General features: G+C 61.3%; 1 protein-coding gene across 16 annotated transcripts in view; it reads left to right on the forward strand.

Moving 5' to 3' along the window:
- DYSF (dysferlin) overlaps window positions 1-26,814 on the forward strand; it is a 214,406-nt gene that overhangs the window by 99,029 nt on the left and 88,563 nt on the right. For all 16 annotated transcript variants that reach the window (XM_055122406.1, XM_004609122.2, XM_055122407.1 and 13 more), the window contains 9 exons: window positions 1,111-1,217; window positions 7,912-8,104; window positions 9,761-9,916; window positions 12,762-12,893; window positions 13,004-13,170; window positions 14,037-14,151; window positions 14,380-14,485; window positions 14,681-14,823; window positions 16,528-16,701. In XM_055122406.1, the coding sequence (XP_054978381.1) occupies window positions 1,111-1,217; window positions 7,912-8,104; window positions 9,761-9,916; window positions 12,762-12,893; window positions 13,004-13,170; window positions 14,037-14,151; window positions 14,380-14,485; window positions 14,681-14,823; window positions 16,528-16,701 (1,293 nt within the window). The remainder of the gene's footprint in view (window positions 1-1,110; window positions 1,218-7,911; window positions 8,105-9,760; window positions 9,917-12,761; window positions 12,894-13,003; window positions 13,171-14,036; window positions 14,152-14,379; window positions 14,486-14,680; window positions 14,824-16,527; window positions 16,702-26,814) is intronic.

Genomic DNA, 26,814 nt, shown 5'->3' on the forward strand with positions numbered 1-26,814 from the left:
AGGATTTCTACTGTCTAGAAATGTCTAGAAACTTCTAGAAGGCAGACGTGAGCAAGGGGCTGCCCCTGTCTTTGGGGAGTCAGCCTAGTGAAGGGGAGCACAGTTTGCCCCTACTAGACACAGATTTCCAAACTTCCATTTCGTAGGCGACACCCCAGAAGTGCTCGGGGAGTGGGGAGGATGGGGCACTAGCATAGGGGCAGGGGTGTACCGTGAGGGGTGGTGGGAGGCTAGGATCCAGATGGGACACGATTGTGGAGGTCCAGAAGAGAGGAATGAGGTGTTGGGAAGGGGAGAAAGAAAGGGAGGAAAGGGCCACGATTGGATCACAAAGGACCTGGTGATCCAGCGTGATCCGGAGTGATCCAGAGGGTGGCCCGAGGAGGAGGCAGGGCTGTGAGGACCTGTGCGTCCGAGGAGAGCAGTGCTTGAGGTCAGGCGGTGGGTCCTGTCTTGGGCATGGCCAGGGTGGTCAGCGGCTGCTGTGCTAGGACAGAGTGGAGGCCGATCAGTGGGGGCGGAGGGGCGAGGGGAGCCAGGGATCTGGGTCATTTCTGTTCAGGGGGGTGCAGGGGTGGGGCATAGTCTGGGGAGCAGGAGGAAGCCATGAGGGGCACACGGGCAGCTGTCAGCCACACTGGGGCTGGGGATGACTGGAGCGGCCAGTCTCATGCAGGACACTGCCTGTGAGCAGCTGGGTGGTCCTGGGCACTGGTAGGACGTGCCAGAGCTCCCGAGGGGGGCGGGGGAGCCCCAAATGCCTGAGTGGTTCTGGACGAAGATGGGGCTCTCTGGGTTAGCACACATGGGGTTCAGACAGGAGGGCAGATCGCTGGGGGGACTGCAACAGGGGCTCCTCGGGCCCCCCTCTGTGTGCTGGCAGGCCTGGCCAGGGCCCACCCAGAGCAGGACGCCACGGGGCTCCGTGGGTGGTTCCCGTTGCTGTGCGGGAGGTTGGCATCCCAGGTTTGGACGTTGGCACGGGTTTAGTGGGGGGCAGCCGGGAAGGTCCCTGAGCCACGGCAGGCCCTGGTTGGTGGGGCGTGGGCTCCCTCCTTGGCTCTGAGGGGTTCCCCCGCGGCACCTCCCCTGGCTGACCTGTCCCCGCAGGAAGCCAGCCTGGAGCACATTCACCTGGCGCTGAAGGCACAGGGCTCCTTGGAGGACCTGGACGCGCTGGTGGCGCGGCTGATGGATGAGCTCATCGCAGACTGCAGGTAGGGGGTGCTGGCACCCACCCCCGGCCCCTGGCTCCCCGAGGCCCTCTCCCGGGCCGTGTTCGTGTGTGGCGGAGAGCGGAGGCACGTCCCCCCAGCCACGCTTGGACAGCAGTCCAGCCCGCACCAAGTCCAAAGGTGGTGGAGCCAGCGCGGGGAGTTGAAAAGGTGACATTTAGAGCAGGTCATAAATCTCCGCAGCGGCGGCAGCTGTGGGCCGGGGGGGCCAGGCCCACCTGAATGGGGAGCATTGTGTCTGGTCCCCGACCCCTGATTTCCCTGATGGAATCTCCAGGAGGAACTGGGCGGGGGTGGGGGTGGGGGCTCCTTCCCCCAAGGCCATGCTGTGTGCGTGGGCGGGGGGGGGGGGTGGAACCTTGGTTTCTGTTTAGATTTCCATCCATGCCACTGATTGTCAGAGTCAGGACAAGGGGGTCCTGGGGGTGATGGAGAACAGGGGTGCCCAGAGGTCCATCCCCGCCATTCCTTCCCTGCCGGATAAGGTTGGGCCCAACCCATGCGCGGAAATTTGGTTTCAGCTTAAACCTGCCCTAAGAAATAAGGGTTTTGATAAAGTCCCATCAGCAAAGCGCCCGACTTTGGGGAAGCCTTTAATACGTGGGCACTGTAATTTCTGTTAAGGAGGAATGTCAGGGAGAGGGCGGTGAGATCCTCGCCTTCCTTGGCACCCCAGTTCACATCCCCAGCACCCCGAATAGTCCCCTGAGCACCACCAGGTGTGGCCCTCTCCACTGCACCCACCAAAATGTCAGGGACGAGAGTCTTGTCCCTTTAACCAACCTTGCGACTTGCAGCACCCTCAATGTGGTGGGCCACATTTTCTCAGCCTTTATATGGACTGTACAAGGGACAGAGTTGTCTTTGTGCGGGAAGAATGAGCACAGACAGGTGTGCCCCTTCTCCGTCTTATCACCCAGCCTCAGTTTATGTCTGAGCATCTGCTCTATGTGGGGACGCGGGGGACCATGGCTGAGGAACCCACCCCACAGCTCTGTACCTTGGTGCTTACCTGCTCAGGAAGGGCATTTAAATTAATGTTTTTTAGTTTTAGTCTTTTTAGTTTTGGGGCCACACCCAGTGAATCTGAGGTGTTACTCCTGGCTCTGCACTCAGGAGTCACTCCTGGTGGTGCTTGGGGAACATATGGGACCCCCAGGATCAAACTCAGGTTGGCCACGTACAAGGCAAGTGCCCCGACTGCTATACTATTGCTCCAGCTCCCTGGGAAGGGCGTGTTTAATCCCTCAAAGCCTCCCCCAGAGAGGCACCCTGTCCTGCAGGGATAGAGCTCCAGGGGTCTTTCTTTTCTTCCTGGGGCTTTGGGTTCCTGGGGCTTGTGAACAGGTGCTCACATGCTCCTGAAGTCAGGGGAGCCACTGATGACAGGGAGCCACTGAAGTCAGGGCCCCACTGAAGTCAGGGACTCACTGAAGTCAGGGCCCCACTGAAGTCAGGGAGCACTGAAGTCAGGGCCCCACTGAAGTCAGGGACTCACTGAAGTCAGGGAGCACTGAAGTCAGGGAGCCACTGATGACAGGGAGTCACTGAAGTCAGGGCCCCACTGAAGTCAGGGAGCATTGAAGTCAGGGCCCCACTGAAGTCAGGGACTCACTGAAGTCAGGGAGCACTGAAGTCAGGGAGCCACTGATGACAGGGAGTCACTGAAGTCAGGGCCCCATTGAAGTCAGGGAACACTGAAGTCAGGGAGCACTGAAGTCAGGGAGCCACTGAAGTCAGGGCCCCACTGAAGTCAGGGCCCCACTGAAGTCAGGGAGCACTGAAGTCAGGGAGCACTGAAGTCAGGGAGCCACTGAAGTCAAGGAGCACTGAAGTCAGGGCCCCACTGAAGTCAGGGCCCCACTGAAGTCAGGGAGCACTAAAGTCAGGGAGCACTGAAGTCAGGGAGCCACTGAAGTCAAGGAGCACTGAAGTCAGGGAGCCACTGAAGTCAGGGCCCCACTGAAGTCAGGGAGCCACTGAAGTCAGGGCCCCACTGAAGTCAGGGCCCCACTGAAGTCAGGGAGCACTGAAGTCAGGGAGTGACTGAAGTCAGGGAGCCACTGAAGTCAGGGCCCCACTGAAGTCAGGGAGCCACTGAAGTCAGGGAGCACTGAAGTCAGGGAGCCACTGAAGTCAAGGAGCACTGAAGTCAGGGAGCCACTGAAGTCAGGGCCCCACTGAAGTCAGGGAGCCACTGAAGTCAGGGCCCCACTGAAGTCAGGGAGTGACTGAAGTCAGGGCCCCACTGAAGTCAGGGAGCACTGAAGTCAGGGAGCCACTGAAGTCAGGGAGCCACTGAAGTCAGGGAGCCACTGAAGTCAGGGAGCACTGAAGTCAGGGAGCACTGAAGTGAGGGAGCCACTGAAGTCAGGGAGCACTGAAGTCAGGGCCCCACTGAAGTCAGGGAGCCACTGAAGTCAGGGAGCACTGAAGTCAGGGAGCACTGAAGTCAGGGAGCCACTGAAGTCAGGGCCCCACTGAAGTCAGGGAGCACTGAAGTCAGGGAGCACTGAAGTCAGGGAGCCACTGAAGTCAGGGCCCCACTGAAGTCAGGGAGCCACTGAAGTCAGGAGCCACTGAAGTCAGGGAGCCACTGAAGTCAGGGAGTGAGTGAAGTCAGGGCAGCCACTGAAGTGAGGGAGCGACTGAAGTCAGGGCAGCTACTGTAGTCAGGGGAGCCACTGAAGTCAGGGCAGCTACTGTAGTCAGGGAGTGACTGAAGTCAGGGGAGCCACGTGTAACAGGTTAGGACAGTTACTGAAGTCACAGTGCTGAAGGGGCAACACAGGTGTTTGGAGCAGGTAAACTGAATTCAAACTCCGATATCCAGGGCCTCTTCCTGGAGGAGGGGGCCTCCCATGGTGGGCTTTGACGGGGGCAGAAGCTGGAGGTGCCTGCTGCCCCGGGCAGGGATGCTGATCCCCAGGGGCAGGGGATACTCCTCTCCTGCTCCTCTTTGGCAGCTGTTTTTTTTTGGGGGGGCATAGTGGTGCCTGGTGTTCAGAGGCTCACTGGGATTGCAGTGTGGAGGATGGGCTATGGTTGGTGGGGAGGACAAAAGTGTCACCTAAGGCAGGGACAGAGTGGGGTGCAGCCCAGGGAAGCAGAGGGGAGCTTCGGGTCTTCTCATGAGCTCCTCAGAAGGCCCTGGGACAGCCACACCGATGATCCTAAGAAGCGCAGGAGGCAGGAAGCAGAATGATGCTCTCGAGGAGAGGAGAGGGGAGGGGAGGGGAGGGGAGGGGAGAGGAGAGGGGAGGGGAGGGGAGAGGAGAGGGGAGGGGAGAGGGGAGGGGAGGGGAGGGGAGAGGAGAGGGGAGGAGAGGAGAGGAGAGGAGAGGAGAGGGGAGGGAAGGGGAGGGGAGGGGAGAGATGGGGGCTTGGGTGAGCACCCTGCGTGAGTGTCCACACCCCCTTACCGTGCAGCTCCTGAGGCCCGTCTTAATGGTGGGTTGAATGTGGGGGTCCAAGGAAGGTCTGGGGTGAGACCCCAGCATTGGCCATGGTGGGGAATCTTGGGGTGCGGGTCTGGCTGTGTAGAGTGCCAGCTCTCAGCAGCCCTCCAAGGGCTGGGGGGACGCTTGACTTAGCAAGGGGCAACCCCCGAGCTGGTAGGTGGGGTCTGGGTTCTACCTGCAGTCGTGCTGTATGGTTGTATGATTGTATGGTCAGTGGCAGGGCTGAGGGCCTGAGACACGCAGCGGAGCCTTCCCTCGGGGCTCCTTCGGGAGGGCCTGGCTCCCAGCACTTCCGCCAGAGCCGGGGGCCCTGTCACCTCCTCCAGTGGACAGGTGGGCTGCATCTCCCCGGCCACGGGTCCCAAGTGTGGAGCCTGGGACAGGATCGAACCCACATGGCCGCACAGAGGTTCTCCCCAAGGATCTGGTCTTGGGCACCTTCAGGGCCGGAGGCCACTAGGCAGTGCCAGAGTGCCCACAGGAGGCCCTCACCCTGCCACCTGCTGGGCAGCACCAAGGCCCCCACAGGGCGACAAGAGTGTGGCCATGCCAAGGCACAGTCAGCGGGCCACGCATCTCACCCTGCCGCTCCTGCCCCCTGTCCACATCTGCGTCTCTCCTCCCACCACGTCTCCCTGGGCCTCCGTGTCCCCATGTCCCAGGCCGTCCCCCACCTCCAGCTCCAAGGCCTTAACTTCCGCCCCCAAAGGTCCAATTCTTTCCCCTCCACCTTCGCCACTCAGGTCAGGCTCCACTCAGCCCAGCACTGGCCCCCTGGCCTTCCGGAGTCCTGGCTCCCAGCCTGGTGGGCACGCCTCTTTGAACTCAGACCCTGTCTCCTAGGTCCCTTCCCGCCCTCCTGCCTCGGAGCCTTCACCCTGTATACATTCTGTGCCTTTCACCCTCGGCTCCTTTGCTGTGCCGGTGCAGCTCAGGCCACTTCCTCCAGGCAGTTCTCCTGGCATGGAGGCCGCTCCGAGGGGATCTTAGTCTTATTTGCCTCTGTGTCTGTGGGAAGCTCCTGAGGACAGGACTGGGGCTGACCCTGGGCGCTGTCACCAGCTTGGACTCTACGCAGTGGTGGATTGTAGCAGGAAATGCCTGACCTGAGGCCATGCAAGGGGCAGAGGGCCTGGGTGCTGGCCCTGAGAAGGTGCTGAGTGCTGCTTGGGGCAGCCTGGGGCACGCTGGCTCTTGTGTGGGGCTGGGTGCCTGTGCCACCGGCCTTCTCTTTCCAGCCTCATCTCCCTCTGTGTCTCTGTGTCTCTGTGTCTCTGTGTCTCTGTCTCTCTCTGTCTCTGTCTCTATTTGGACGGGGGTGGGGGAGCACCACTCCCAGTGATGTCCAACCTGGCAGTATGCGCCTGGCCATTTGCTGCTGCCATGGTCAGGCTGTGCAGGGGTGGGGGGTGAGGGGGCAGAGCCACACCCTTCAGTGCTCAGGGGCCATGCGGTGCCGAGGATTGCACTCGAGGGGCCTCACACGTGGGGCGTGCCCCCCACCCCTCCGAGTCCTCTCTTTCCCTGCCCCCCCCGCCCTGAGTTTCCCTTTCTTCTTTGTACCCCAAGCCTTGCGCTGCCCCAGGCCGGCCAGTCATGAATCTGCTTGTGTCTTAGGGAGTCTCGTCGGAGCTGGTGGCTCCACAGGAAGTTCCCTTCGGTGGTCTCTCTGCCCGTCTCTCACAGCTCCTGACCCAGGCTGGGAGCGTAAATCTCCGCCGTTGGCTCAGCAGTCCGTACCCCACCTCCAGGCTCCCAGCCCCCCCCTAAGGTCCACTCCAGCCTCCTTCCCAGGGAGGCCCCCACCCAGGCCCCCACCTTTACCAAGAGGCATGCCTCTCCGCCACATTGGCAGTCAGACGGGTTGGGGGTGCTGGCCGCCCCTCTCTTGGCCTGGGGCAGCCCGTCCGCGGCACCCTGGGGCCGTAAATATTATATTACTACAGGGTGTGCAGTACGTGACCTGAGACAGGCCCCGGGGCTTAAGTTCCCCGACACGGAGTTTGCATCCCGCTCCCCCCACCCTAAAAATTCAATTAAAAAAAATAACAGGAAGAATGCAGTGCGCCGAGGGCCGGCCAGAGCGCTGTATCTGGCGGCGGCGGTGCCGCGGCGCTCCGGCGGTAATTGGTTCTGCATAGCTCGGGGAAATTGGCAGAAAAATAAATCAGCCGGGAGCGGGAGTCAGACCTGCGGGGCGGGCGGGCGAGGAGGATGGGGAGGTGGCGGGGAGTTTTGCGAGTGGTGGGAGCAGGACTGGAGGGGCGGCTTTGGACGATGTCCCATGTTGGGGGGTGGATCAAAAGCTCGGGGGGGGGTGGGGCGGGAGTTGGGGAGAGCACCTAGAGCTTTGGACAGGGGTCCTGGCAAGAGACCCCCTCCTCCGCCCCCCCACCATCCTGCATCACCCTGGGGCGTCCTGGCGGAACCCTGAGCTCCGTCAGCAGAGGGGAGACCGCGGGAGGCTTCGAGCCTGGCGCCTTAGACCACTCGGCCATCCTGACACCCACCCAGGGGGCCCACCGGACTGGCCACGGTGGCGGTGGCGGCGGTGGTGGGGTGTCCGGGGGTCTTTGCCTCCCGATAGAGTTGAGTTTAAACCCAGCCCGCTGCTTGGAGCCTCTGGCTGTGTTTCGGGGACTGCGTGTGCCCCCCACCCCTCTCCCAAGGGTTCTGGGAGGGGCGCGGTGGGGCCGCCCGGGCCGACACAGCTGTACTGCTGGCTGCTGGCCTCCCCGCGGCGTCTGCAGTGGCTTCTCAGGCCTCCATAAATTTCCCTCTTGAACAGAGTGTGAGCGCCACAGCGTGCTTTGTTCCAGCCAAGAGCCTCTGCTCCGGGAGGGGCCCGGGGCGGGGGTGGGGAGGTGAGGGGGGCAGGTGCTGCACCCTCCGAGGGCATTTGGTCATTTGGGAGGGGGAGGAGAGAGGGCAAAAGGACCTTTGAGGCTGGAGATGGAGGGTCAGCTCCACACAGGGGGGTCTCCAGAACTCAGGGCTGGGAACTTCAGAGCAGGAGGTGTGGGCAGGGCCGTGCAGTTGTTAAGGCTTCCTGGAGGAGGTGTGTGGGGAAGAGGATCGCAAAGGGGGGTGGGCACAGGGTCAGCTGAGGGCATGGGGTCCACCGGGGAGGGTGGGGCGTGGTCTGTACATGCGAGTATGTCCCCTGTGCGCCTGCTGTTCCTCACCTGGCCCTTGGCCCCGTCTGCCTCCAACAGCCAGCCCCTGCGTAACATCCAGGAGGTTCCCGCGGCCACTCACCTGGACCAGTACCTGTACCGCCTGCGCACCCGGCACCTGCTCCAGATCACCGAGGCCGCCCTGGCCCTGAAGCTGGGCCACGGCGAGCTGGGCCCCTTCCTGGAGCAGGCTGAGGACTGGCTCCTGCGTCTCCGTGCCCTGGCAGACGAGGTAGCTGGCCTGGGCCGGGCCGGGGACACGACCCCGTCTGCCTGTCTGTCGCCGCTCCAGCCCCGTCTCCACCACACACTTCATGTCTCGAACCCTCCTGGGCCCCTTGGCAGCAAGAGGCATCCCCTGCTCCCCTCCCCCCACCCCGCGGGCCTGACCGTGGTGCCGGGGGCCTGGTCCTGGCCTTGAAGCTGCCTCTGAGTCTTGGCTTCCCAGATACCCCTGAGCCCCAGCTTGCGGGGGCTGCACCTGCAGGCACTGGGCTTTGTTGGGTGGACCCAGAGGAGAGTGTTGCCAGTTTCGGCGACTCGAGCGTCATTCTCCTCCACCCATACCTCCTAGCGCCGGGTCACAGTTCCCGGGCCACCAGGAAGCCCATGATGGATTGGTGCAGAACCAAGAGGAAGGTTCTGCTCAGGGCCACTGGGAGACCCGCAGCTCTGATGGGAGCTGCCCTGGCCCCTGGGGGCGGGGTTGGGCTCGAGCGGCAGGTGCTGAGGACGGGTCTCCTTGCACTGTCGTCGAGAGACAGGGTCTGAGAAAGGCGCTTGGAGAACACGTGTTTGCAGGGGAGAGGCAGGGCTGGTTCGTCAGGGAGGGCTGGCTCGGGAACACCGTTGGAGGCCACAGACCAGCCCCTCGGCTGGTCCCGGCCTGGGGAGACGACTCAGAGAGCCCGAGCACATGCTTAGCGTGCAGGAGGTCTAGGTCCCGTCCCTGAGCCCTGATTGATCATCACCAGGAGCCACCTCCGAGCACTGTGCCAGGAGTCTCTCTTGAGCACTACTGACCGGGGAGGCCCCCAAACCATAAAAGAAAATAAAAACAAGACCCCAACACTGAGCCAACCACAAAGCCCTAAATCAAGCCCCAAACTCATGGCCCAGACTGGCCCCAGGCAAAGGCTCTCGCCTTTGTGTTCCAGAACCTTCTGTGTAAATAGGAGCTGGCGGCTGCCTGCAACTCTGTGTCTGGGGTGAGGCCTGGGAACGTGCATTTGCACCCAGCTCCTGGGGCCTGGTGCCTCTCAGGGATGTGCTCTGCAGCCCTGTTGCCGCCCCACGGGCATCCCGTCTTGCCTGCTGAGTGCCCAGGGACCCAGAGGGATTGCTCTGGGCGGGGGGAGGAGGGGGCTGGGGAATACCAGCCTCAGGCGTGGTCCCCGGGAGAGATCCAGCCCCCCGGCCCCGCACACTGTGGCCCCTCCTGGGGATCAGGTGGGCTGGGCGCCACCCATTCTGATTCTGTCCCCAGCCTCCAAGGGACTCACACCTGTGACTCCCTCCGTGCTTCTTTGCCCACGCTGCGTCAGAGTGAAAAGGGCCAGGCCGCGGGGGTGCCTGCTGCTCGTGGGAGGGGGACCGTGGCAGGGCTGACAGGGGCATCCCCGAGTCTGCAATCCAGACGCATCTCCTCTGGGAACCCCGGGGGTCTGTTTCCTGGGTGGAGGGGCCTGAGCACGTCAGCTGGGGTGCCAGGCCCGAGCCGCTTCCCCCGCAGGGAGCAGGAACACAGCTCCATCACCTCTCTCTCCGTGCATGGGGTCTCCTCTGGGAGGGGGGTGGGCGCCGGCAGGGGTCCCCCTCTGGGAGGGATGGACCCGGGCAGGCCGGCCGGGGCTGCTCCCTGCGCGCTGACGCCGCCCGCTCTCCGCAGCCCCAGAACAGCCTGCCCGACATCGTCATCTGGATGCTGCAGGGGGACAAGCGAGTGGCCTACCAGCGGGTGCCGGCACACCAGGTCCTCTTCTCCCGGCGGGGCGGCAGCTGCTGCGGCAAGAACTGCGGGAAGCTGCAGACCATCTTCCTCAAGGTGGTTCTCTCTCCCTGGGCCCGGAGGCTGCCCCTCTCTGTGCCCCCCACCCCCAGCCCCTCTGCCCCAGGCTCCTCCCCCCGCCCCCCTTCCCCTGCTCCCATCACCCCCACGAAGTCCCGGGGCCTCACAAGCTGATGAAGGAAACCAGCGGGTGAGCACTGGGTTGAGGGGCCTCTGGGGAGAGCCTGGCCTGGCTGTGCCGGGGGTCTCAGTCCTCAGCTCCCACTACCCCAGGCTTCGCGGCCAGGCCCAGCCCCGTCTCCACGCCCGCCCCCCCCCCGGGGGTTGGCTGTGCTCTCCGTGGGAAGGCCGGCTCTGCCCTTTCACCCCTCGCCCCCATTCATGTTCTCGGGGAGAGGAGAGGAGCAGCCTGAAGACCCTTGTCCACCTCAGCTCGAGGCGGCCGTGGCCGGGCTCTGGTGCCGAGGACAGAGCTGGGGGAAGCTCCTCTGCCCGGGCCGCCCACGCTGGCTCAAGGGGAGGCTTGGCCTTTGCAGGGCTGCCACGGCAGTGGCATGTGCATTGCTGCGATGCCTCTGTGGTCACCGCAGGTATCTGCGTGCGGTCGGCGGTCACCTGTCACCCATAGTGGCACCCGCCCCTCCCCCGGTCATCTAGAAAGTCCCTGCAGATCACCTTCAGCTTGAGCCTCTGAGAGGGGTGATGAGCCCACCCGCCCTTCACTGACCTACTGGCCAGTCTCATCCCTCCCCGGTGGCCAGGGAGGACAGGGCCCGGCACTGGGTGCCATGGGAGGTGGCAAGATGCTGGTCCTCTGGGTCCTGCCTTGCAGGCCTCTGGCTGTCTACTCACCTGGGCTGTGAGCAGCGGACGGCCCTCTTCAGGGTCTGAGGGTGGAATTAGGTAGGGAGTGGGCCTGGTTGGAACTAGATCCAGGAAGACTGGCTTTCCCCCAGATTCCTTTTTTGGTGGGGGTGGGCATGGGAAGCTCCCGTGCTCCCTGGGAGGTCTCCCCCTCACAACGGCTGGGGAACCACCCAGTGCTGGGGTCGGGGAGAGGCACGTGCCACATGGAGTGTGGGGGGCTTTGGTGGTTCCGAGGAGAGACCAGCTTTGCCCCAGAAGAGAATGAGGGGTGTCAGGCAGGAGGGGTCTGTCCCTCCCACCTGCTCACATGTCACCTGGGGTGTCCCCCCCTCTCCCCCACCCCCATGACAGCATCCAGCCACTGCCTGGCCGGGGAGGAGGGGACGGTGAAGGGGGGCTGGGTGAGGCTGGGTCCCACGAGGACGCAGTTGCGGGCGTGGGACCCGGTGGGTGTGGGGACGGGCCGAGCGCAGCCTCTGACCTCTCCGCCCTGCCGCCCGGGGAAGAGGCCAATTGAAAAATGTCCCCAGTTTCAAGCAAAAGGGGAAAAAAAAAAAGATAGAGGATCGTTTCTCGAAGTCTTCCCCACTGCGTTTATGAGCCTGCCGGCAGCTCCTGAGCGAGCGCTACAAAAATGTTGGCAGCAAGCAGAGACCAAGAAAACATTGGTGTTTCTTAACTTAAACCAAAGTTGGAAAAAATGAGCTCCAGCAGAGAGGGAGAGGAGCCCCAAACTAGACATTTCTTTATTTGCTGTTGCTATTTTGGGTCCGGCAGGCTGGCCCCGTCTGGGGGAGGGCGAGAGACTGGGCTGGGGAGGGGAACGGGGTGGGGGGGGCGGTCAGGCATTCTTGCCATCTCTCTGGGGCTGGTGGTTTGGAGGGGAAAAGGCCAGTCACCCCTGGGGGGAGAGGACAGCTAAAGTGACCAGTCCCAGGTTGGCTTCCGGGGGTCCAGGTCTGTCCAGGCACAGCTGGCGGGGCACCGGGAGACTGTCTCCGCCTTGGTATATGCCCCTCCCCCTCTCCCTCCGGGGACCAGGCCTCTACCTGTGGCACCCCTTCCTGATCTCCCCCCTCCTCTGAGCCCTCTGAAGCGCCTTCCTCCTCTCCCCTATGCGGTCCCCTAGGCTCCTCGCAGGCCTGGTACTGCGTGTGTCACCCGCGCTCTGTGCTCTCCTAAGAGTGAAGAACTTCAGCTTCCCGGGTCCTTGCGTCCACCCTTGATTTCAGTCAACGGGGAAATGGGCATGGAGAATCAGATTGTTTTTGTTGTTGTGGTGGTTATCCCGTTTTGGCTGAACTTCTGAAATTCCAGGATGAAAAGCAGGGAATAATGTTTAGCATGCAAAGAAAGGGCAGGGGTATCAGATACACCGCTAACATCCAGCACCCCCAAAGAAACAAAACAAAACAAAAAATAAACACCCCCCCAACTGAAAAATAGGAAACCCCAAACCAACTCCCCCCAAATTGAAAACAATGTTGGGAAGCTTTAGCTTCTTCGCCTTTAGACCTGGATCCTTCGGTCTCATTCCGAAGCAACGTCTTTTAAACTGTTCAGCAGAGCAGGCTCAGATGCCTTTTTTAAAAACTTTATAGTCACTAAAGTGAAAAATGGCTAAACGTTCACTAGTTGCATGGCCGGTGGCTGCCGTGCTGACCACACGATGGAAATCATTTTCATGGCTAACAGACCATTCCAGTGGACAGTGGTATTCCGGAGGAAAACAGAAAGGGTTTGTGGGGTGGGAGAGAGGGGGGGCATGGGGGTCCCCAGTGGAGCCCAGGCTCGTGTCTGCAGATAGCACCGAGGCAGGGGGTAGGTACCCCTCTGAGGAGAGGGTTCTCGGTGGGAAGGGCACGGGAAGCAGCCGCCCCACTCCTCTTCGGTGAGACTCTGTATAGTCCCCCACGGCACGCGCTCCTGAGGATGGGGTGTCAGCCGGGCACGCCCAGGCAGCACCCCCTCTAACCCTCACACTTCCTGCTCCTCTTGGCCCCCTGCACTGCAGTACCCCATGCAAGGGGCGCCCGGCGCACGGATGCCAGTGCAGATCCGGGTGAAGCTCTGGTTTGGGCTCTCCGTGGACGAGAAGGAGTTCAACCAGTTTGCCGAGGGCAAGCTGTCGGTCTTTGCGGAAACCGTGAGTGTCCCTCTGCTCCCCTCCTCCTCCCCTCACCCACTCCTGGTCCCTGCCCCACTCCTGCGCCCCCCTGCCCCCCCACCCTTACATCTCTTTTGCTCCCTCCCCAGTACGAGAATCAGACCAAGCTGGCCCTGGTCGGGAACTGGGGCACCACCGGCCTCACCTACCCCAAGTTCTCGGACATCACGGGCAAGATCAAGCTCCCCAAGGAGAGCTTCCGCCCGTCGGCCGGCTGGACCTGGGCTGGAGACTGGTTCGTGTGTCCGGAGAAGACGTGAGTGGTGGGCAGCGAGGGCTGGGGGACCCTTGAGCTCCTTTCCCTGAGAGGCATCCGCCCCCTGCAGCTTGCGTTCCTCCTGCCCGCACACGTGCTCGGGGCTGGAGCACGCCCTTGGCTGGGCAGGGCTGGCCACCGCGCCGCCACCATGAAGTCCTTTGTCAGGAAGCTGCAGTGGCCTCCTTTAAACCCGTGTGTGCTGCCTTGGCCTCCTCAGGGCCAGGGCCAGGGGCTCCGAGACACTCCCAGTGCCTCTCAGACCTGCCTTGGCCTCCTCTTTCCAGTTTGATTGACTTTTTTTGTTTTTTTCTTGCATATACTTGAATTAGAGCCCTGAGGGTCCAGGGCTTCAGGTGCTTGCCTTGCATGCAGCCAACCCTGTGTGATTCCCCAGGACTACATATAGGCCCCTGGCCACTGCCAGGGGTCGCTCCTGAGCACAGCACCCCCTGAGACCCCCAAAACAAAACAAGCAGTAGCATCGGAATGTAACACAGATCAGAGCCAAATAGGAAGATGGGGTGCCCGTTTGTGCACATGGCTTTTGTCCCCTGACCCTCTCCCCACTTCCCCATGCCACTCCCGGCTCTGGGTACCTCTCTCTACCCTGGCCATGTCTTCTTTTTACTTAATTAAAAATTGAGGTTCCGTGGTTGACGATACTATTAGTAATGGTATCTCATGCACATGAAGTCCAACCAGTCCAGCTCCACGCCTCCCTCCCTACCTCCCGGGGGTCTCTGGCCTTCTCGTCAGCCTCTCCTCTCCTCTTATTACTATTGGGCGCTGGGTGGGTGCTGTGCTGAAGGGGGTGGCAGTTGGGGGTCCCTTCAGCAGAGGCTCTGGACGCCCCCACCTTGCAGCCTGCTGCACGACCCGGACGCGGGCCACCTGAGCTTCGTGGAGGAGGTGTTTGAGAACCAGACCCGGCTCCCGGGCGGCCAGTGGATCTACATGAGTGATAACTACACAGACGTGGTAGGTGGAGAGGCTGGGCAGGGGGGCTGGGCTGTGCCCGGGTCCTGGAGCAGTATTGCTCTCCCACTCCTTGCCCTCACCCCCACGTCCTGAGCCAGTCAGTCGGCCTCTGGGTCATGGGCTGATGGGGGGGGTATTAAGGGGGTGCACAAGCTGGGACAGCCCCTCAGCCTCCATGGCAATGTCTGTGTCTTCTCACCCTCCCTGCCCCCACCCCTGTGACCCCAGAATGGGGAGAAGGTGCTCCCCAAGGATGACATCGAGTGTCCCCTGGGCTGGAAGTGGGAAGATGAAGAATGGTCCACGGACCTCAACCGGGCCGTCGATGAGCACGGTGGGCAGCGTGCGGGGCTGGTGACCCCATCCCGGGGGTCCTGGTGGGGTCTGGGCGGGTGCTCGGCCCTTCACTGGTGACTTGAGGTGCTGGTGGTGGATCCTGGGGTTGCTTCACCTGAGCCGTAGTTTCATGCATCTGGGAGTGCCGGGGTGGCTCAGGAGAGAAGACGAGGGGTGCGTGTGCCCCGCCCAGGCTGGGAGTACAGCATCGCCGTTCCCCCCGACCGGAAGCCGAGGCACTGGGTCCCCGCCGAGAAGATGTACTACACACACCGGCGTCGGCGCTGGGTCCGTCTGCGCAGGAGGGACCTCAGCCAGATGGAGGCGCTCAAGAGGGTGAGCCAGAGGTGGGGGAGGCAGAGGGCTGGGGGCAGGGGGGTACAGGTGCACTGCTGAGGGTACAGGGCCAGGCAGGGGTGCTGGGGACATGGCAGGGTAGACCGACTCGCTGGAGAGACACACGGATCACGGCACATATACTATGTCATGGCCACCTCAGCACTCATCTACGTGCCCAGGAATGACACAATTGCCCACAGATCTCTGAGGTACCCACAGATCACAAGAGACACTCAGAGATCTCTCTCTCTCTCACACACACACACACACACACAACCCCAGATCACACCAACATACCACACCCCCACAGATCACACTTGGCACGCACAGACACCCATAGATCACGCCTAGCACACAGACGCCCACAACACACCCAGCACTCATATGATCACACCCGGGGCTCAGAGATGGCCACAGCTGTGGAAGGCCACACGCTCAGTCCACGCCCGCGGTAGGTCCAAAGACACACTCAGGCTGTGTCTGTGTGGTAGGGCCTGAGGCGGGGACTTTGCTGCCTCCAGTTTAATGGCGCAGTGTTGCCAGGGGTGCCAGGGGCTGGGACATCATCTTGGGCAAAATGGCATGGGCCTGCCTGGGGCTTCCTGGGATGTGCCCCTCACGCCCCCAGGCCCTTTGCAGAGCCACACACACATCCTCATAGTGGGTACATGGTGGTGTTTGTGCTCCAGCTCTCAGTGGGGAAGCAAAGGGGGTGGTCCGGGGTGCACAGTCTCCCAGGAGCCTGCTCCCCCCTGTCTGAGCTGTTCCCTGAGGAGGGACTGCGGATGCTGGAAGCCACATGGACCCCACCCCCGAACCTGGGCGCCCCAGCACTGCTCAGTGGCGAGGCCCAGCTGCCACGGTTCCCAGATGGGAGCAGAGAGCAGGCTGCACCCCTGCCCGCTCGCTGCCCCTGTAGCCTCACTGCTGCACAGCCCCGGGACCTGCCAACTCTGGGCCAAGTCTTTTCCTTCTCAGCAGGCGTTAGTGGGGGACCCAGAGCCGGGCTTCCCCACCCGGCCGTCCTGTCTCATGGGCATCTAGAGCCACATGTCCCCGTGTCCAGGAGAGGCCAGGTGCTTGGACCACTGTTCTCCTGGTGCTGTGAACCAGCTGGGCCCACTCCTGGCTCCTGGCTCCGGGCAGCGAGGTGAAGCCAGGCGCCTTCCTGAGCAGCTTCTCCCCTGGGGGACGTGAACTTGGCCTTCGGGACCTGTCCCCGAGCTCGTGGCCCAGGCCATGATGACCCTCCACAACCCAGTCCCAGGCCTAGTCTCCGGGAGAAATAGGCTGGGAAACTTGATTTCAGATCTCCGCCCTCCTCTGAGGGGCGGACACTTCCATTTATTCATGAGCTGGGATGGTGGAGAAGGAAATCTTGGATTTGAGTGACCGCCGTGTACTCCAACAAACTAACCGCCCATCTCCCAGTGTTCTCATCTTGATAGCTTGCTGCCCCTTTTCTTTCTGGCTCTTCGGTTTTGCCCACACCCCAGGAGGCCTCTTTCCCTGACTTTCTGACCCACAGCAGAAGTTGCTCAGAGCCTCCCTCCTCCAAGCAGTCCTCCTGGGTTTTCCCAGCTCGAGGACTTGGGTGAGGACGTGGGTGGGGAACGGCAGAGCGCAGGAAGGGCACAGCAGCCCACAACTTCCTGCAGATTCGGCCGCCAGCCTCTGATGTGCCCTGTGGTCCGCACGCAGCACAGGCAGGCAGAAGCGGAAGGCGAGGGCTGGGAGTACGCGTCCCTCTTCGGCTGGAAGTTCCACCTGGAGTACCGCAAGACTGATGCGTTTCGCCGCCGTCGCTGGCGCCGCCGCATGGAGCCGCTGGAGAAGACGGGACCGGCGGCCGTGTTCGCGCTTGAGGGGGCGCTGGTACGTCCTGGGCTGCCCGGGGGGCGGGGGTTGTGGGCAGCTGGTCAGGGCCGAGGCACAGGTTGGCCCTTTGGACTGAGCCCCCTCTGTGGTTGCAGTTCTGGGTTCCTGCGGGCATAGTGGACGCACTGCAGTGTCCCCTCGTAGGAAGCAGCTCCTTTCTTGGCTCCTCTGCTGTTTCGAGTGGTCAGATGGGGATGGCGCCTGGCGGGGGCGGGGGAGCTGGTGGCCAGTGAGCCGGCTGGCCTGGTCGGGGCAGGACTTCTGCTCGAGTCCATGGCTGTAACTAGAAGGGCCTAGAGGCCCCTGAGTGGTCAGCCTCTCTCTGAGCTAGCCAAATCTCTGAGGACGTGACCCCCAACAAGACGAGGTAGGTGTCCCCACGAAGCCGTCCGAGAGGGAGCAGCGAGTGAGCGCCAGGGTGGAGCCTGTGTCCCGCTGTGGATTTGGGGGCCCCTGGCATGGAGAGTGAGACCCCCCCGGAGGAAGTCAGCCTTCAGAAATCCAGCTGGGGGCGGGGGTGGAGCAACAGGACAGCGGGTGGGGTGCTTGCCTTGCATGTAACCAACCTGGAGTCAGTTCCTGGCCCTTCCTCTGGTCCCCTGAAGACCCTCTGTCTGAGTGCAGAGCCAGGAGGAAGCCCTGAATGTTGCTGGTTGTGGCCCAGAAACCAAAGGGAAGAAGAAATCTAGCCGAGGCTGCTGCTCCATGGGGGATTTGGTGCTGGGGTCGGGTGGGGGAGCACAGGTCCCCCAGCTGCGGGGGCTGGCAGATCTGACTTGGTGGCTGAGCGGCAGCTGTGTGTGCATGCGTGTCTGGTGAGCGTGAGGAGCAGCGGGTCTTAGCGCTGGGCTGGGGTGGGACACACGTCTGCAGGGCTCTCTGCAGCCCCGGGTTCTGCGGGGGCGGGGACAGATGGACGGTGCTGCCGGAGAGTGGCAGGATGGCTCTGTCACTCTCAGGTCGGGATGGCAGGCCAGAAGGGAGGGAACCGTCTGGGGCCGGCTGCCACCAGGGATGCCTTGCCATGTCCTTGAGGGAGGCTGAGGAGACGGTCACGCCTTGGCTTCGTGAGTGCTGAGCAGGTGTTCAGCTGGGCATGAGCAGGATGGAAGGGGACTGGTTCCGGGATAGCCTCTGTGTGTGTGTGTATGTGTGTGTGTGTGTGTGTGTGTGTGAGAGAGAGAGAGAGAGAGAGAGAGAGAGAGAGAGACAGAGACAGAGACAGAGACAGAGACAGAGACAGAGAGAAAGAGAGAGATAGAGAGACACACAGAGAGAGACACACAGAGAGAGGGAGGGAGAGCGAGACAGAGACAGAGAGAGACAGAGCGAGGGAGAAAGAGACAGAGACAGAGACATAGAAACAGACACAGAGAGATAGAGAGACAGAGACGCAGAGATATAGAGTGAGAGGGAGGGAGAGAAAGAGAGAGAGAGAGAGAGAGAGAGAGAGAGAGAGAGAGATATTGGAGGGGTCAGGGTGTGCTGTGGGGCGGGGGCGTGTGCTGGTCCGGGCTGGCCACAGAGGCTGCGCTCCTGTGGGGACATTGTGGGTTCCTGGGGTCAGAGGACCAGGTTCCACTGGGGTGGGAGCCACGCAGCAGGGGGAGGCAAGAGCAGCAGAGTGTGAGCAGCGGGATGGTGTCAGGGCTTCTCAGAGGTCCCACGGGGTAGAGGTAGGGTCACTCCCCTGGGCTGGCCACAGGGTGGAGTGGGCCTGGGGCTGTGATGAGTTCACAGTTGGCCCCAGCAAGTCTCTCTCTCTCACACACACACACACACACACACACACACACACACACACACACACACACACACACACACACACACACACACGGCGGGCTGCCTTCCAGGCGGCCCGGGGCGGGGAGCTGGGAGACTCCGGGCCGAGCACGCGTCAGCTGTGAGGTGAGGGGCTGGGAGGAGCGAGGGCACCCTGCCAGGGGTGCCCGAAGACACGTGGCTGGAAGCGTGGACAGGCTCTGGGGCTGGCCAGCATCTGGGGGAAGAAGACCAGTGAGGCTGGAGGACCCACTGCCAAGCTTTCATGGCTCGGTGACTGGGAGAACGGAAGGGGGGCATTTCCCAGAAACAGAGAAACCAACCCTCGGTTTGTTCTTTCAAGGGGTGGGGGGGCGGCCTGGGAGTGCTGTGGGGTGGGCAGGCCCAGGAAGGTGATTGATGGCCATGCAGATGTGTCTGGGGTCTGTGGGAGAAACCCACAGGGGAGGCCCCGGGGGCTTTGCCGACACAGAGCAGACAGACGGCGGTGGGAGCGGCTGGAGCCCGGGGGCCTGGAGCCCGAGCCGGCACCGCTGCGGAAAGTCTGTCCGTGTGGCCAGCATTTGGACAGGGCCGCGGGCCCATTTGACAGCAACTGCGTGGACCCCTCTGTACCTGAATGAAAAGAAGCCCAGTCAGCACCGCCCCCTCTCTCTCCCGCGCTCCCTCCCTCCGAGGCCGTCTTTAAAGCTGGGGCAAGCGCAGCCTTTACTCTGTCCCTAAGCCCACCCGCCTTTGACTGGGATGTGCTTATGCCCCAGCAAGGCGGGGGTTTGGGGCTTCTTTTTTTTTTGGAGGGTGCCTTGACTCAGTGACAGGGCTGGCCTTTGCCTGCTGGTCACTGCTGCCCGCTGACTCATTCTGTGTGAGGGTGACGGGCTGTGAAGCTTCTGGGTAGTGCTGGCCTGGCTGAACCCCAGACTGGCTGCTTCCCTCTCAGAAACCCTGGCCTCCCCCACCCACGGGAACCTCTTGGTGTCTCCAGGCCTGGAGGACCCGACACGTGACAGGAAGTACCTCTCGGCCCCATCTGGGACTCCCGTTAAAATGCACACTTTTGGGGTGTCTCCCAAAAGTGGCACTTGGGAGGCCCTTGGGGCCCCACCGGCAGTTCTTGGCCGATTGGTCTGCGGCTCAGAGCTGGGGCCTGAGGATGCGACACTGCTGGGCTGTGTGGTGCAGGGGTCCCTGGGACTGCCCTGGAGCTGGTGCTGGGAACCGAGCCCCGGTCAGGTGCTTGCTAGACTTGTGCCCGAACCGCCGTACTATCTCCCACCTGCTCACCTGGGCTCGCCCCGGGCACTCCATTTCTGCAGAGCACCCGGTGAGGAGGCTGGCGCTGGTCTCCAGAGCATCTCTGAAGTGTGAGGGTGTGGACTGAAGTGCATCATGAAGGGTTCCCATGTGTCCTCTGCTCCCCCACCTGCCCCCCACCCCAGTTCGGATACCTTTCTGAGGAGACAGGGGCCCGGTCAGGGCCCTGGAGAGGGATGCGGGGAGAGGTGAGACATTTTCCCAGTTCCGGGGTGGGAGAGGGGGGTGATCTTGCATCTAGGGGTCCCCGAGTCTGGTGGAGGGGCTCGGCCTGAGCCGCAGCGGCAGGGTGGCTCCCGATGAACCTGACGCAGGGTCCTGCTGCAGACTCCGAGTGCCGGGAGCAGTGGGGGGGCAGAGTCTAAGGAAGGAGGCAGGAAGCATGGTGGGCGGGGGCAGCGTCCTTCCTGCGCCGCTGACCTTTGTGGATGTCTGGGCTCCAGCACCAGGCCTGCGGCACCCCCCCCTTCTCTCTCCCTTGGCTCCCAGCACCCCTTCTGTGGGCCGGGTGTCCTGTGGCAGGTCGCGCCTGTTTTGCCAGCTCTCCTCCCTGGAAGGCAGGCCCTGTCTGCTCCCCAGCACACAGCCTTTCCCTGAAACCTGCGGGGGCCAGGCCTGGCTCCCTGCGCCGAGCGGGAGGCCCTGGCTCCGTCTGCTAATCGTCTGCTGTCTCCATCCCCAGCATTATTTTATTTTCGTATTATTCTTTTTCCAGCTAATATCCTGGCATTCCCAGAGACACCGGGTTTCATAATCTTCCTGGCGTTCCCAGGGAGCTGGGAAGCGGAGGACAAAGCTGCTATTATAGCGCGTTCCATCCAGCCTCCCTCTGCGCGCCCCACCGCCCTCACCGCTGCCGCCACCGCGCAGCCCCCACCCAGCCACCCCTCCCGACGCCGGCCGGCCTCGGAGAGCTCTGCCGGGATGAGCTCACGGAATCCGTCCTGCCGCCCTTGCCCTGGGTCTGCCCTCCGTGCTCGAGAGGACGTGTCCAGAACCTTGTCTCTGTGCCTGGGCCTGAGTGCCAGTGTCGGGAGGGTGTTCTGTGAGGTCTGAGGCTGGCGGGGACAGGAGGAGATGGAGGGCGCGCGGCTTTGCGGACTTTTAGAGCTGGAAGTTTGAACCGTTCGTATTTGAAAGGCGCCTTCCACCCGGCTTCAAGGTTGTGGCACCTCTCACAGCTGGAGACAAAGTTTGTGGTGTGTGTATGTGTTTATGTGTGTGTGCATGTGCGTGGGTACGCGTGTGTGCATGTATGTGCATGCATGTGTGTGAGTGTGTGTGCATGTGCGTGCCGGTGCATGTGTGAGCATATGTGCATGCATGTGTGTGTGTTGTGTGTGCATGCGTGTGCACGTGCTCATGTGAGTGTGCATATGTGTATGCATGTGTATGGTATATACATGTATGCATGTGTTCCTGTGTGTGGTGTGTGCACGTGTCTGATATATGCATACATGTACATGTGTACGTGTGAATGAGTGTGTGCGTGAGTGTATGTGCATTGTGGCATGTAAATGTGTGTATGTGTGTGTGTGGTGTGTACATGTGTGCATGTGTGTGTGTATTGTGAAAGCCATGTTCTGTGCCTGAGGATCTGGGACAGGTAAATCTTGGTATGGAGCCCATGGTCTCCTCTAGATCTTCGGGAGTGCAGGTGCCCCAGAGAAGACAGATGACTAAAATGAATCTTACCGTGTGTCTAAACCATGAGCATTTTATGTATTTAGCCGACCTACTTCATATAAGTATTTCATACTTTATACCTATATACTAACCTTACTGCTACTCTGGAGGCAGGATTCCTCCAGAATCCAGCCCCAGGCGACTATTTAGGTTTACCATTAAAGTCATCGAAATAAGACAATTCTGTGGTAGGGGTGGGAGAGATAGTACAATGGATAGGGCACTTACTTTCCGCAGGCTGACCCAGGTTCAATCCCTATATGGTCCCCTGAGTCCCATCAGGAGTAAGCCCTGAGGTGTGTGGCCCAAACACCACACACACACACACACACACACACACACACACACACACACACACACACACACACACACACTCTAAAAGGAAAATAAAGGGAAAAAGAAAATGCTGTTCCATCCCAGTTTCAAGTGTAGTGCCCCCTGCTGGTGGCTGCAGTTGGGGACAGTGCTGTGACACCTCGGGAGCCCCCAAGTTACCCCAGGAGAAGCTGTGACCAGAGAAGGGGTTTGCCCAGCTCGTGGTACGAGTCAGTGGTAGGACCAAGCCAGGGCAGCAGGCCGCCCTCCCCTTTCCCGTCTGGGCAGAACGTCCTCCAGAGTGTGTCCTGAGCAGGTGGCAGGTGCCCTCCTTACCTTGTAGCCATGCAGTGACCACTCTGGAGGAGCACCTGGGCAGCTCAGAGTTGCTGTGCTCTGGGCCCTGTCCCTGGCAAGCCCCCAGTGGGTGACAGAGCTGAGTCCTGAGCTGAGGGCGAGGGACCCAGCAGAGACGGGCATTCCTAGTATGGGAATGGAAGAAGGGTGGGCAGCTGGGAGCCATGTGTGTGAACACTTGGTGCCAGAGAAGAGTCTCTTAGGATGGCTGACACGGAGGTCGGAAGTGGATGCCCGGCTTGGGAGGGAGTGTGAGGACAGCAGGCACAGAGACACATGGGGTGCACAGGATGGACCCCAAGGGTTTTGCTGACCCAGCCCCACGGGCCCTGCACGGGGTCCACTGGGAGGCAGTTCTCTGTGCCCCAGACTCTGTTTCTTGAATATACGGGTCGAATGCCTGTTCTCCACTGACACCTGTTCTGACGTGTTCTACAGCACCTCTCTCTGGGTTGGCTTCCCTGCCTCCTGTGCCCTCCCTGAGAAGACTGCTGGGGTGGGTCCTCTGAAGGCGCTGACCCTAAGACTATATTGCTCTGGTGGGGAGAGCCAGGGTGTGGAGGTTGAAGGGGGTACCTGAGATGGAGGGGTGGCACGTAGCTGCAGGGATGCCGAGAGATGCCTGTGTCTCTGCGTGCACCGGGTCTGCCTTCATCTTTACTAGGGCGAACTCGAATGCTGCCACATGGGGCCAAGGTGTGCGACCCTGGACACACTTTCCCTCCTTTTGGAGGCACTCAGGCGCCCAGAGGGTAAAGGCTGCCCCCCTCCCTGCCTCTTCCACATGGGAATCACAGCAAGACATGTGTGCGCACACACACGCATAATCACACACATGCATGCACACACACACATGCACACACACACATGCACACACACAGCTGCACCAGCCCCTCTCGGCATAGAGGAGTCTCCAGGTTTCCCGAGTGCCCGCTTCCCTCCCCAGGCCCGCCAGGCATTTTGCAAGGAGTCTAGCAGCTGCTTCCAAGCCCTGGCTCCGGCGCTAATGAAGTGAGGCTGCCCGCGCCTGCTATTCCACTCAGGGCTGCAATCAGCCCTGATTAGGGGGCGAGGGCGGTGCGCTCCCGAGCTGCCGCGTTTCAAGGGCTCTCCTCCTTTGGCTGCGCTGAACAGACACAGCAGCGCCTGTGTGGGCTTTCCCTGGAAACTGAGGCTGGGGTAGACGGGGCCATGGCACAGGCCCGGGCTCTCCAAGGCCCCTCAGTCCTCAAGTCCTGGCAGGCCGGACTGTGCCCCCAGGGCCCTGCTCCAGTCTTGAGTTCTGATGGGAAAGGAAGAGGCTGGGGTGAGGCTGGGGGACCCGCGGCTCTGCCAGCTGGTCGTGCTACCGTCAGGAAGATCTTAACCTCTCTGGGCCCCTGTGTTTTCACCTACCAGAGGTGGGTGATAACAGCACAGCAGAAATAATAACCCCACCTCTGTAGGGTAAATCATCGCTGTCCAGGCCAAGTCCAGCGCACAGCTCGTGTGTGTGACTAAGACTCTGCTGGCCAGTAGCCAGGCTCATTCATGGAGGCGTGGTTGGGTCACTGTCCTGCTCCTCTGTCACTGCTCTGCCATAGTGGATGGCAGCCGAGTAGTCACCACACCGACACGAGGGCCAGTCAAGGCAAATGCATCCAACCCAGCGTGTATGGGTCAAGCTTGCCAACCTCGGTTCTAACCCAGAGCACTTGGCACGGCCAAAGCAGTCTCCTTCTCTATCCATACAGGCTCTCATTGAATCCTCCCAGCTCGGTGAGTTCTCCTATTTTGTAGATAAGTAAACAGAGGCACCAAGAAGAAAAGTAAATATTCTTCTGGCTGAGTTTCCTCATAGGAGCATCGAGGAAGAGTGTGGATCGAGTGCGTGGGAAAGCTCTCAGCTGGGAAGCGTTTGCCTTGCCTAGGTGAAGCCTTGGGTTTAATGCCTGACAATGCCAAAAAAAAAAAAAAGCAGCAGAGGGCCCATGAAACCCCGAAGCAGCATAAAAATGGGGCTGTGTAGAGTCGGCAGCCCTCAGCCCTATGTGTGCTATCTGGATGTCCTCGCAGTCGAGTAAGAAAAAAAGGGAGTCAGGCGTGCAGGCCAGGTGGGCGGTGCTGTGCTGGTGGATGTGTAACATGGCCCCCTCGGGAAGAACTCCCACCCTGCAGAGCTTACTTTGCGGCCTCTGCTGATTTCCTGGCTCCCATTCTGCCTTCATGGCCAGTTTCACGCTGGTGTCCCTGAGAGGGAAGAAACAGGAAGTGGGTACTGTCTACATCGTGGCAGTGAGATGCGCATACAGGGGCGGAAGGACAGGCAGAGGCAGCAGTGTGAGCAGGACCTGAGGAGCCTGAGTGCGCATTGCCCTGGGTTCTTGACAGAATTTGTTGTAAGAATTGAGAACAGTGGGCTGGAGCCCTAGTACAGTGGGGAGGGCACTCGCCTCGCATGTGGATGACCCAGGTTTGATTCCCAGCATCCCATATGGTCCCCCGAGCACTGCCAGGAGTAATTCCTGAGTGCAGAGCCAGAAGGAACCCCTGAACAGTGGCCCCCATAAAGGAAAGAAGAATGGATGACCCTATTATTCCTACAAATGGCTGTTTCACAACCAGCTTGCACAAAGACCAAAGAATTTCATGACCTGCTCTTGGGGGCCACGCAAATGCAACCCCGGCAGGCCCCAGGGCTCTCCTGATTCTGTGACTGATGTGTCAGAGGTGGGGGGCTCTGGGGCATCACGCACAGGCTGGAGTGCTCCCTGTAGCTTGAAGGAGCTGAGCCCCACACCCAGCTGCTATTGATCGCCCAGGAAGTGGGGCCCTGCTGACTCCTGAGAGGCCTTGGGGAGTCTGTTGTGCCCGTCCCAGCCCCTACTGTCAGCCTGGCTCTGCTCTCTGTTTTCCTGCTGCCTCTGTCCTGTCTTGGCTTCACAGATTCCGAACCAGACCGTGGCTCAAGGGGTGTGTGTGTGTGTGTGTGTGTGTGTGTGTGTGTGTGTGTGTGTGTGTGTGTGTGAGAGAGAGAGAGAGAGAGAGAGAGAGAGAGAGAGCGCATGCCCACACGTGGCTTGGGGGTGTGTGTCTGTGTCTGTGTGTGTCTGTGTGTGTGAGTGCGTGCCCGCGCACGTGTATGTGTGTTCTGCAAACTGTGGAACAGAAGAACCCCAGATTGGCTCACGGTCCTGGGTCCGATTGAGATGGCTTGAGGAGTGTTCCTCCTGGCTGCTTTTTCTCCCAGAACCTGCCACCAGGCTCTGGAGGGCAGGGGAGCCCCAGGGCATCCGAGAAGGAAGGTTCCTTTGAGTCCCAGGCTCAAGGCTCCTCTGGGAAGCCGCGGTGGCCGGCCGCCGGGCAGCCGTGGGTTGGAGGAGGCCCAGTCCCTGGGTGAGCAGCGGGATCCCTTACAGGCCGGTCCCTAGACGAGTGCGTGGCTTCAGACTGCGCCTGCCAGCCCTGGCCTGGGCAAACGCATTGGCATGAGCTAGGGAGGCAGGAATGTGTCTGTGGGAAACTCAATGCCCCGGGCCTGGCCCTGGGTCTGGGGCAGAGTGTGCAGGCGGGGTGGGGGGAGGGGAGGGCGAAAAGTGGGTGGCTGAGCACAGGGGCATCAGTTTCCCGAAGCCTGACTCTGCCCAGGACTCCAAGGGAAGCCTGCCCCCCACCCTCACTGCCCCCCACCACACCTGCTAAGATGATCCTTCCCCCGCACTGGGGTGAGCATGAATGTGCTGCCCCAGCCCCTCTCTTCCAGGAAGACCTCCCAGAAGGCTCCTTAACAGGCTCTTTTGGGGCCCCACTCCGTTCTCTTCCCCCAGCCAAAGCCCTACTGTGAACCCACACCTCCTCTCACTCTTTCTCTCCTAGGGTCAGCCTGGGCCTAGTGCTGCGGAGATGTCAGTTTGGGAGAGGGGTTGCTGATCTCCCTGCTGACCAGGGGCCAGAGGCCGAGCTGTACCCCTACTGAGGGTGGGGCCTCACGGGTGTGGGGTCTCACGGGTGTGGGCCGAGTGTGGGCTCCTCGTACCTAGGCCTACTACAGTGAGGCAGTTGCCCCTGGCTGCAGCCTGGCCCTCCTCCTGTCACTAAGATGAGTGCGGGAGGCCGGGGCGTGGCAGTCTCTGCGGGACCTGGGCCCCGTGACCGGCTCCGCGTGTCCTTGGCACCAGCCCCATTCCCGGATTTGCACGGGCAGACAGAAATGCTCAACAGGCCCTTTGGGGCGTTGGGTCCCCTGGGCAGCCGAGGTGGGCAGGCACCCGGGACTGTCCTCCAGAGAGCCTCGTAGAGTCTTCCCTTCTATCACACTCCAGCCCCCCAGGGCTGGGGCCACTCCAGCTACCGTTCTGGTGACACTGGTGTCCGTTAGCAGGAGATTTTCTCTGGTCTCGACCCTAATTAGGGCCTGGGGTGCTGGAGGAGAGAAAGGACCCCTTTCTTTCTGGTTTGGTTTTGGGGGCACAGGGCTTATGTTGGCTCTGTGCTCAAGGACCACTTCTGTCAGGGTTCGGGGGACTATAGGTGGGGTCAGAGGTAGAGCCAAATCAGCTTCTTGCAAGGTCAGTGCCCTTCCCATGGTAATACCTCTCCAGCGGAAGTGCGCCTTTGGCTGAGACGAGAGGCAGACGGCCTGGCCCAGAGATCAGCAGCTGAGGACCACTGTCTAAG

Source organism: Sorex araneus, chromosome X, assembly GCF_027595985.1.
Source record: "Sorex araneus isolate mSorAra2 chromosome X, mSorAra2.pri, whole genome shotgun sequence".
In the NCBI taxonomy this organism is placed as follows: Eukaryota; Metazoa; Chordata; class Mammalia; order Eulipotyphla; family Soricidae; genus Sorex; species Sorex araneus.